Raw genomic sequence first — 11,244 nt, 5'->3', positions numbered from 1 at the left:
TAAGTGAGGTAGGTAGGCATTGCTCAGACCCATTTAGACGTGACCAACCGAACTAATTGAAAGTTACTCTTTAATATCTTTTTCTTAAAAGTGCTGGAATTATTTAGTTTATTATGGTACAAGAGAACGTTTTTATTTACACGTATATGGAAAGTTTTAACTAACGGATTTTTTTATTATTATGACAGGATTGACGCCTCTCAGCTAAAAACTAACCACTGATTGGCTTGTTGTTATCGACAAGCGAGTTTTCGAAAGTTTTGAAAATTGTGGTTTTATTCTGTCAGTCTGTAGCAATGTGTATTTTATATTTTTGTGTATTTTTATTTTAGCGGCACGTCTGACACGTCAAGGCAATTTTTTTTTTTTTAGGACGTTTCTCAAGTCAAAGCAGGGTAAGCCAAGTGGTGTCAAAAATTAAAAAGAAACACTGACTACTACACGAAATTGCATAATTGTGTGGCACTTTGTGTTTGATTGATGCTGCTGGTAAAGTTTTGAAGATCTTAATACTGCATAGTTCTCTGCTGACATCTATCAGTTTAGTTGTAACAAGAACAAGAAGCCATCGAGTATTTATTTAGGTACTTGCCCTACTATACTACCGATGCTGTGTTTTTATTTTTATTGTAAAACTTTAATATTTTTTGTGTTATATGAAAATTATTTACATGTCAAAGTTGTAATAATTAAAAACGTAGAATCTAAAAGCAACAGAAAACATACTTTCGATGCGAACGGACTGAGTCATGCTTACTTGATTGAAATTGGGGAATCTTGCGCAAAAAAAGCCCAGAGGGTAAACAACAAAACACGCCAGACATGTGACTTGTGTTGCATTTAAGAGAGACTGTTGCTGCTCATCAACAGATCGATAAACTTTGCTGTTTTGTTTTACTACTGTGTGTACAAACTAAAAAATACATATAGGGTTTTATTTAGGTACACTTTTTAAATAGTTTTGTGGTTGCAATACATTTTAGGCAAACCAAAACCAACTTGTTTTTTCTGCACGTTTTTAATGTCAGTTTGAGGACTTTCAGATATGACACTGTGAATAAACCGAAAATCTTCTTGCAGTTAAAAAGCATTTGTGATGGCAGTGCTGGCTTATCTTAATGTTGTGTTCAGACAACATTATTCATGGATTATTCTGGCTATAATTGGTATTGTTGTATACCGATGGTTGCGCAAACCCCACCCCAAATTTCCACCAGGGCCTTTGGGATTTCCAGTTGTTGGTGTTATCCCATATGTGTCAAAGAATATGGTGGATACTATATTTGAATGGAGCAAAACCTATGGACAAATTATATTTGCAAGAATTCCTGCAAATCCCACTGTGTTCTTGAACACTTATGAAACCATTCAAGAGGTTATATGATGTTGTATTTGTACATTTTGATAAGTGTTTCGATAAATTTTATTTAATGTTTTTTTTTTTAATTAGTCACTATTACACCAACCAATTAGTTTTTTAACAGGCTTTTTCAAAACAATCAATAAAGTTTTCTGGCCGCCCTATTATTCCTGTTTTCTGGCCACCCTACTATTGTCATTACAATAATGTCAACCTGTAGGTTTTTCTATAGCTAAATATTTTCTGAAAGAGACAGTTTAATACAGTACAACTTGCAGTAAAAGCTTTTTCATAGAGAGCACAACACTTTTTTACTACAGCTCTTCTTAGGTTTCTTTTTGGTGATCGAGGATTTGAAACCATTGTTCAAGAGGAAGCAAAGCTTGTAATCCAACAACTTAAGAAAAAAGTTGATAAGCCTATGCACTTAAATGTATGTATGCATGTGTCTGAGGAAAAACACTAAACTATAAAAAGGGGTATTCTTTAGCTATAACCACATTATTGTAGAAAATGGCTGAATATTAGGTGTAAAACAAATACATGTTTGTATCATTAGAATTTGGCATAATATTTTTAAATTTGTTAAAAGCAAAGTCTTTTTTTATTGCTTAAAAATTTATGGCTATCACCGATAGGTAGAACTTAATTTTGCTGATAAGTTAAATCCAATAGAGTAATATACTTAACTCCAAACAGGTTGAACTTAGCAAGGCTACTGCCAATGTCATTTCAATGGTGGTTATTGGAAGGCGATTTGATGAGGATGATGCTCAGTTTAAGGCCGTTGTGGAAGGGTCAGAAAAAACGTAAGTACCTATAACATATATGTTTGAATTAAAATGCAACAAGGTGCTTTAAATTTCCTTTTAATTAACTTTCCTATTAAGTTTACATTACACTTGTTAGTTTTTATTCAGTAACTGAGAAATAATAAACACCTTTATTTGCAAATGTAGTTTCTGATATATATACATGTATAATGGAAAGTGGTAATGCTCATAGGGCTATCATTACTCTGTGTTGTAAACTGACATAAAATGTTTTTTTTAAACTTTTCTGATGTTTCTGCTTCAGAATGGGTGACCCAAAGGATGCACTACTTGTTCAAATGTGCTTGCTTTTTCCAATTACACGCTTTATTCCACCTGTTGGTAAAGCTGTCAAGAGAACTGTAAAGTTGCACCTGGATATTTTAGGTATTTCTTTTTGCCATGAGGTTAAAAATGGTCTCACAAAACAAGCCATTTTGATTTTGTTTTAGCTTCAATTATGACACATGCAAAGTTCCATCTAACGAGGGGTGGGCAACCTTTGTTACTGTGGGGCCAAATACAATTGCCAAAACTAGATCGCGAGTTGCACCTGTGTATAACACAAGGTGATTTTACTTTGGTGCTTGCCAAATATGCTTAACTACGAGTAAAATTCGCATTTGATTCTAGCCACATGTTGCCAGGATGCAGAAAAATAGCATGGGGCGCATTAATCTGGGCTGAAAAATATATAATAGTTGGACTCGTTTGTCAGTACATTTGAAATCCAAGCGTTTGCGGGCCGCACAACTTTGAATCAAGGGCGCATTTGGCCTGTGGGCCGCAGGTTGCCCACCCCTGATCTAAAGAATGCATTGCAGTAAATTGTACAATTTGGTAAATAATGGTACTTTTTTCATTCAGATCTTATGTATGATTTTGTGGTTGAACGTCAAAACAACTTTAATCCTGAGAACATTAAGTGTTTTGTGGATGCTTATCTGTTCCAACAACAAAACTCAAACCCGAAAGAAGCTGCAGTTTTCACTGTAACCAAATTACAACCATTATTTGTAGAATAACATGTTTAATTGAAAACTATAACCATATAAAATCCATTTTATACTTAGCTTGTTGTACATGCATTGATAATTTTATTTTGATTGGCACCATTTTCTAGAAACATGAACTGCATTCACTTGTAAAAGATTTATACTTTGCCGGAATTGAGACATCAAGCCATACTTTGTCATGGGCTTTTTTGATTCTTCTTCACCATCCAGAATGCGGAAAGCAAATTCAGACGGAGATTGATAATATTATATATTGGTAGGTTTTACCCAATTAAACTACTGAATCAAATACCAATTGGTAAAAAAACTTGTATGGTTATTTTTGAATGTTGTAGTGTGCCTGTTTTCAAGTCCATATTTGATTTACACAATCCCATTATTTTAAAAAGGAATAGTCAAGATTTCCTAAAACAGGTGAAGATGTACCTGGCCTAAACCATCGGGAATCAATGCCATACGTATGTGCCTTTATTCAAGAAGTTCTGAGGTTTCGAACAATTGTGCCATCTGGTGCCCCTCATATGACAAGTGCCGATGCAGAGCTAAATGGCTTTTTCATACCAAAAGGAACTACTGTAAGTTGCTGGCAATTTGCATTAGAGGAAATTGACTACTCAACGAGCTTCACATTAAACAGTCATATCTAGATTAAAGCTTTAGATTTATGCTGCTTATACTTCCAATGTAGTGTAATTTGGTAAAGATTATTTAAGTTTATCCTTTAACATTAGTTTGAATAAATAAATTAAAAAATGAACTGTGAAATTGATGAATCGATTTTGAAGTATTATAATCACGATGAATGAAAGTAAACTTTACTTGATAGACCCCTTCTTACTGACCAACAAAATTTCATTTCAGATGTTTTTTTCGCAATTAAAAAAATTAAAACATGGTTTCTAATGAAGTATATATAGGTGATGGCTAATATATGGGGTGTACACAATGATCCTAAAAACTGGACAAATCCTGAGAAATTCGATCCCCTTCGACATATTGATGACAGTGGCAACTTTTTTTTGTCACCAAAAGTTATGTCATTTTCTGTTGGACAACGCAGATGTTTGGGTGAACTTCTAGCCAGATCAGAACTTTTATATTTCTTGTTGCCATACTACAGAACTTCAATATCTCCAAAGATCCCAGTCTTAATAAACTACCTATTCTTGATGATGGGGTGTATACTGGTGTTTACGTCCCATTGGAATACAAGCTTGTTTTGACTTGTCGTTAAATACAAATCATTCAAATTTTTTGAAAACCATTCCTAAAGTAAATTTTAAATGTGACATTTTACCATAATGTTTATGTTCATTCTGTAGGCTAATTTTCATGTTTTCATTGGTTTTAAATAAACTTGCATCACCACAACTAAAACTTTTTTTGAAACGAGTCACCGTAGTTAACCTGTTTAAACTATTGATGTCCAGTATCCTTTGCTGATAGGAATGTACAGTTTGTGCATCATGTTGTACTTATTTTTCGACTAGTGCCATCTCTTTACAGTTTTTGTGCAGGTATTTTGGTGATACCTCAATCGAAACTAATTATCATAGTTAATCTGTTTGAACAGTTGGCCTGAAGTGTCCTTTGTTCATTGTTGTACTTAATATCCCACTTTGCAGTTTTGTGCAGATATTTTGGTGATACCGCAATCGATTTCTCTTATTACGCACTAAACCCTGTTGTGTATGTTAATGGTAGTTCATTACTAAATGTAAATAGAGACAAATAAACTGAGAAAATTAAAAGATGTGTTTAATGTTTACAGCAATTCACCACCTTTTTTTGCTCTCACATACTCATTGTTACTGAATAAAAATGTTTTGTGGTGGTATGTAGGCTATCAGTTACTCTAAAATATTGAAGTCCAGTTTACAGCAATTGGCTATTACACACGAATCAACCGTTAATTGTACAACTTATTTGCCAAGCTTTCATTACCCGGATTATGCAAATATATTTGTACTTCATACCAAAGCATATGAAACCGAAGGATCGGTCAAGTAAAACTGTTGTAATAAAACAGTACTAAAACTTACCTAATTGTACCTCCAGGATTCCGGTTCAACTTTTTAAAAACAGGCCAAGAAAAACGAGCACAAAACCGCTACTACATCACCACGATACACCAAATGAAACAAGCGATTATGCCCTTTTAAAATTTGGTGTAACTGTAAAGACACAATAATGCCACAATCCAAGTCTGAGGTTATCATAATCCGCTTAAAAACCAATCCAAAAGTCGTGAACACAAAACATCTGAATTTAAAAACAAGCCCAACGCTGTTTAGAAGTTGTGCAGTGAACCGTGCACGTATCAATCAACAAACAAAGTTTGCGGCATGCGCAGTCAGCGTTATTAGCCATTATTTTGTTATGTAAGCTAGATTTAGGAATGCAAAGGTGTTAAAATGCAGGTTAATGTTGCGCAACTATTTCCGGCTTGGTAATTGTTTTAGTGCAATTGTGTCACTATGTTGTCTTTCACCAAGCGAGCGAAATAAACCCAACTCAAACACTCGATCATGCGTTGTTGGTTGTTTAATTCACGTTTTAGTTTCAGGGACAAAAGCAATGTTGCTTGAAGCTCTTTCTGTTTTGCTGTCATAGATATGTAACATTGGCTTTGTTGTAAGCTTGTTAGTAATCTACTTAGTCAGATGGTGGAAACAACCCCACCCTAAATTTCCACCGGGCCCAAGAGGAATTCCCTTGCTTGGGGTAATACTGTATTCTCCGGAACCCTTCAAGAAGATTTATGAGTGGTCAAAGAAATATGGACCAATCTTAAGCACTAGAGTGTTTAATCAGCCTGTGGTGCATTTAACCAACTATGAAGTGATGCTTGATGTAAGGCAGTAATTCCCAACCTTTTTTTACTTGCACATTATGTTGTACAGTGTTTGCACACTAATACCTTTCTACCATTAAATAAGTGTTTTTTCCATAAAATTCTTTGTTGTGTTTTCATAAAAATTAAACGTATGAATCCAAATAGAAGGATGTACGCCATTTTTTCAGCACTACCCATAATTTGTAGTTACTGAATGATCAATGATTTTAGGCATTATTAGTAAGCATTTTTTACCACTTCTGGATTATATATGCTGTGATTATATAATATATAGTACACATTGTTTAACACCAATTATGTTGTGGCAACCAAAACATACTAAGTTGCCCCAAATAGTACAAAGAAAGAAATCTTTAATTCCCTCAATTGTTTTGTTCAGGCATACACGAAGCATGGATCCACAATGTCCGATCGGCCAGAATTGGGGGTGTTTAGCCAAGTTAGCAAAAGAAAAGGTTTGGTTGAACAAAACTACAATGAAACATTCAAACTTCATCGGAGAAATGGAAACAAAATATTTAAAGGGTAAGTTGTACAAGTATATAACATCATTGCCTACTTTTTATTCTGGTTCTTTATGAATATGCCAGTTGGGTGAAATATATATATTCCATATTTATTCATTATCTGGTTATATTACTAAGAAAATAGAAATAGCATTTATTCTCATAAACAGTAATCTTTAATTACCATGCTGTTTGTAGGAGGGTCTGATACTGTTCAGTATAATCACTCTAAGTTATTTATTATTGTCGTTTTTGCAACAGATTGGGTAACACAAAAGTAAACATGGATAAAATAGCAGTGGATGAGGCACTGTATCTTGTGGATCATTTAAAGGTACAGTGTGGCAAGCCTGTGGATATAAAAGTTAGTGATTTAACTTAGTACAAATGTAAAGGTTTTTGGTATGTAGCATTTATTTTTTTTGTGTGACAAAAACTGTTTTTGTAGTTTTTACTTTACCATACAACAGCAAATGCAATTTCACAAATTGCACTGTCAAAGCGATTTGATTATGGTGACCAGGAAATTGAGAAGATTCTTGGCAGCTCTGTTGGCATGTGGGTTTTTATTTTGCAGCTATTGATGATGGGCCTACTTATCTGTGGTGCAATTTAAACATTAACTTGTGTGCTTTTGTTTCATGTGTTTTGTTGCACATTCAACTTCATTTACCAAACTGTCAGTTTTGCAAACTAATATATGATGTGTAACAATTTTTAGGACGGAGAATCCTGAATTCACCAAAAAGCTGGTTTTGTTGGTGTTGCTACCAATACTGAAGTATATTCCTCCATTTAGAGCTGCCAACCAACAGTTTAAACAACTTAACAAAGCCATATTTGGTAAACAAATCACTTTTCAACATTATTTTTTATATTTGATAAACAAATCACTTTTTAACAAATTATTATGGGTCCCCTTCCATGAAGGGGACACATATTGTTTTTGTCCATATTTTTTTTTCTTTTTTCTGTCTAACGCTGGTTTGTGAGACACGTTTGGTCAAGAAAGAGTGCTCCAAATTTATTCAAATTTGCAGAGATGTTAGTTAATAATCCAAATTTGATCCTCCTGAAGTTTGACCCCGATTGACCCAGCGGTTCAGCCACAGGCCCCCAAAACGTAAAATTTTTGAAACGGCTGTGCATCTTGGAGTTTCATACTTTGTTGTTTGGTGCAATGTAAAGTTTTTTAAAGAATTTTGTATCTTTTTTTCGGATTCACCCATTTTTTACCCTTTAAACCCCGGAATAATCGGTTTTAGTTTTAAGGCAGAAATACATGCCCTATAGTGCAGAAATATTTGAAAAAGTTAACAATTGTTAAGCAGGGTATTTGTTTAGTATTTAAAATTTTGCCAGTTAACTTTACAACCCATAATATGTGTACGCTATCAGTCAGATATAAGTCCCAAGGGAGGAATTCACTGGTTTACAATTAAGGCGGGAGTGCTCAGCTTGACGTCTGGACAGAAGTTTTACGAGACAGTCGTTTGGCTGATTAGAAATCAGCTGTTTTTTTGTGCAGCAATGCTGTGTCGTTTTATTGAGTTATCACGCGCATTTTCAGTTTTGGCGCAGGTTTTACACCTAAGACGTATTTTGAACTCGATAAACGTACTTCGGTTTCGTTTATGTCAGGCAAAACATCGTTGATCAACATAAATATGAAATTTAATAAACTTAACTTTTTCGAATGCCGCGATAAATGGTCTTTAAATTCTCGTTGTCAGCTTCGCCGTCTCATAACCACGGGTCACTAAAGGTCAACTTGTAGGCATTACAACACCGTTACGAATTTTTTGTCATAACGTATCTTCTTTATTTTTGACAAATCAATTCAAGAATCAGTACTTAAGTCATGTATAAATTAGGCCGAACGGTATTGTTATACACTAAGGACTGCATGCTATTAAAAACAGTGTCAAAAGGTCATTAAAGGGTCGTTTTTGCGAAACAAAGTTAAGTGAAAAACAAGTTGTTATGTATACCTTTGTAGCAAATGACTTTTTTATATATAGTGTCTAATACAACAGTTAAGGCTTTCTAGGAAAATTTGTGTTCAAAAACTGAACTTGAACCACAATATCAAGGTCAAAGCAAGAGATTAAATTGAAAGTATTTTCCCCGTTCTTGTTTCACCGTTTTTTTGTAATTATATGACAATAATGATGCTAAAATAATACGGAAAATAACTTTTACAGTTAAGTTTATGCTTTGTGAAAAATTTGTCCTTAAGAATATTAAAATATCCGCCACATAGGTTTACTGTAAATCCACATAAACATGCGTGTGGGGACCCATTCGTTTTTGCTTGCAAAAACAATCATGTATGTAGATAAAATTGTGTATAGTATAGTAAATATCGTATAGAATATATAAAATGGAAGTATATCAGAAAGTCACTTTTCTAGTTTTAGTTAAAACTTGTTTATTGCTATTAGATTTTATACAAAATCAAATTGATGACCACATTGAAACACTTGATCCTGACAACATTCGAGATTTTATTGATATCTACCTAGTAGAAAATCAAATTGGAAAAAATCAGAATCAATTTGATACTGAAGCAGTTAGTATTTCATTACTTTCATTTACTTTTATGTAAAATCCTTTATTGTATTTGTTGCTGTTCAGAATGCAGAAATGCGTGGCTTTGTAAAAGATTTGTTCACAGCTGGAATTGAAACAGCTAGTATTACTGTGTCTTGGGCACTTATTACATTGTTGCACTATCCAGAAATTCAAACAAAGATTCAAAAAGAAATAGACATTGCAATAGGTAATAAAACATATAAATTTTGGCACTATTTCCTGATGACAATTGTTACCTGGTTGCAGGTCCAAATGAAGAAATCAGCTCAACCCACAGAGACTCGCTTCCTTACACATGCGCATTCATGCAAGAAGTAATGCGATATAACACCCTTGTACCAAATGGTGTACCTCATCTGACATCCGCTGATGTAAATTTTAGGGGATTTTGTATTCCAAAAGGGACAATGGTAACTATTGACCCAATTTTTGTTGTGCAAAAAGCACGATACTTTTAATTATAGGTTTAGTTTCAGTATGCAATTGTTTGTACCACAAAAAGGTGACAATTGTTTTTTCTGCAATCTATTGCCTTGATTATTTACAGGTTCAAGGCAACTTATGGGCAGTACATAATAATCCTGCGAATTGGCCAGAACCTAGGAAATTTGATCCACTACGCCATATAGATAGCAATGGACATTTTTTGCCTTCTAAAAAAGTAATTCCATTCTCAGTTGGTATCAGAAGGTGTATTGGTGAAAGTTTGGCCAAAATTGAAGTTTTTGTGCTGATTGCTACTATTTTAAAGCATTTTAATGTTTCTCCTGACCCTAATTGTGAACTACCTCCACTAGACAAAGGTTCTTTGGGTTTTGTTCACTGTCCGATTGCCTTTAAAGTGATTCTAAATGAAAGAGTTGAAATGCAGTATTAGATCATTGATTTGTGTACCAGAGTTCAGAACAATTTTGTTGTGAAATGTGATATGAATGTCAAAAATTGGTAATAAATGGATTAAAAATTCTTTGTAATAAATTGTTTTCAGTGTTCAAAGTTTGTCTTTTTCCATTAAGTTCATATTTTAAATAATAACATCTGCTTGTAATCTGTATTTGTACATCATGTTTTTTCTGTTTTATCCCTGCTACAAACTAATTGGCATTTGGCTTTTCTGGAATTGGCAGATATACAAAATGCATGCCTGTGACTGTTGTGTTGCAATGATTTCGGGTGGTGGTTAACTTAATGTTATATGGCTGAATACATATAAATTTCTTTGTGGCAATTTACCTGCATTTCACAGTATTGTGATGAATATTTTTGTTGTAATTTCCATGGCATATCTTTTCTTATACAGTCCAAGCATAATTTGTCAATGAACCCAAAAACAGTTTTCGTACAGGTATTTGGTGATACCTTAATCATATCCTCTTGTTAATATGCCTCAATAAACTCAGCAAAAAATGTGTTGAATGTTTACAGCAGTGGTCTTCAACTTTTTTTTCTCATGCACCAGTTATTACTGAACCAAACACGGCGGTCTGTAAATTAGTTATTTAAAATATTGAAGCCCCGTTTCCTACAATTCACTATAACAGACAAACCAGACGTTTACTGCACAACTCATTTGCCAAGTTTTAATTACCCAGGTTATGCGATTAACCAGTTTTGTCCGTATCTTTGTTCATACCAAAGCATTTTTCTTCGCTTTGTAACTAACAGCTTTGTTTCTGCACAAGTAAAATTGTTTAAATGAAACAGTGCTTTTAGTACATTATTGTCTTTTCCCCCTATTAACCGCAATATATAACCCCAGGATTTCAAATCCATTTTTCAAAAACCGCCCAAGTCTTCGTCTAAACCAGCACAAAACCGCCACTAAAATACAACAAATGAAACGAGCAACTTTACTCTTTTAGAATTTAAGTGTACATCGATTACTTTTTTTGCGCCAGAAGACATATCAATGCCACAATGCAAGTTTTAGGTTCGCATAATCCGCTTAAAGAACGTCTCCAAAAGTCGTGACGCAAAACATCTCGATTTAAAAACAAGCCCAACACGTCGAGCAGTGAACCGTGCACGTATCAACAAACGAAGTGTGCGGCATGCGATTGCGCACTCAGCATTATTTAGCAATATTTTTTTTTATGTT

The 11,244-nt window shown here is 34.0% G+C and overlaps 1 protein-coding gene, 1 long non-coding RNA gene and 1 pseudogene across 5 annotated transcripts; 2 read left to right on the top strand and 1 right to left on the bottom strand.

The window, feature by feature from the left end:
• Positions 1 to 610: 610 nt before the first annotated feature.
• Positions 611 to 5,559, bottom strand: LOC145218042 (uncharacterized). Its single transcript, XR_013857537.1, has 2 exons — positions 5,231 to 5,559; positions 611 to 2,177 (listed from the first exon to the last, which is right to left on the bottom strand). It is a non-coding gene; the product is annotated as an uncharacterized LOC145218042 (long non-coding RNA).
• Positions 1,097 to 5,134, top strand: LOC145218040 (cytochrome P450 2C20-like; annotated as a pseudogene). Its single transcript, XR_013857535.1, has 9 exons — positions 1,097 to 1,375; positions 1,485 to 1,568; positions 1,617 to 1,793; positions 2,060 to 2,169; positions 2,438 to 2,559; positions 3,040 to 3,164; positions 3,296 to 3,438; positions 3,601 to 3,763; positions 4,106 to 5,134. The product of XR_013857535.1 is annotated as a cytochrome P450 2C20-like (transcript).
• On the top strand, positions 5,540 to 10,374 carry LOC145218035 (cytochrome P450 2U1-like). 3 transcript variants are annotated; one of them, XM_080085432.1, is made up of 9 exons: positions 5,540 to 6,041; positions 6,425 to 6,570; positions 6,813 to 6,885; positions 7,000 to 7,109; positions 7,273 to 7,394; positions 8,996 to 9,123; positions 9,189 to 9,333; positions 9,393 to 9,556; positions 9,694 to 10,374. In XM_080085432.1, the coding sequence occupies exons 1-9, from the start codon at positions 6,033 to 6,035 to the stop codon at positions 10,021 to 10,023; spliced, it is 1,227 nt and encodes a 408-aa protein (XP_079941558.1). In that variant the 5' UTR covers positions 5,540 to 6,032; the 3' UTR covers positions 10,024 to 10,374. The 3 variants fall into 3 exon arrangements, with proteins under 3 accessions (XP_079941558.1, XP_079941557.1, XP_079941559.1); XM_080085431.1 differs by having other exon boundaries at positions 5,542 to 6,041; positions 6,813 to 6,915; XM_080085433.1 differs by lacking the exons at positions 8,996 to 9,123; positions 9,189 to 9,333 and having other exon boundaries at positions 5,628 to 6,041; positions 6,813 to 6,915.
• The last annotated feature ends 870 nt before the right edge of the window (positions 10,375 to 11,244 follow it).

Source organism: Phallusia mammillata, chromosome 3 (assembly GCF_965637545.1).
Source record: "Phallusia mammillata chromosome 3, kaPhaMamm4.hap1.1, whole genome shotgun sequence".
Classification (NCBI taxonomy): Eukaryota; Metazoa; Chordata; class Ascidiacea; order Phlebobranchia; family Ascidiidae; genus Phallusia; species Phallusia mammillata.
Note: the sequence above shows the minus strand (reverse complement) of the source record. Positions and strands in the feature narration are given on the sequence as shown.

Bases quoted from the DNA above. Each gene is read 5' to 3' on its own strand.
- LOC145218035 (XM_080085431.1), top strand. The intron at 6,571-6,812 runs GTAAGTTGTACA...TTTTTGCAACAG, and splicing joins GGAAACAAAATATTTAAAGG to ATTGGGTAACACAAAAGTAA. The intron at 9,557-9,693 runs GTAACTATTGAC...GATTATTTACAG, and splicing joins GTATTCCAAAAGGGACAATG to GTTCAAGGCAACTTATGGGC.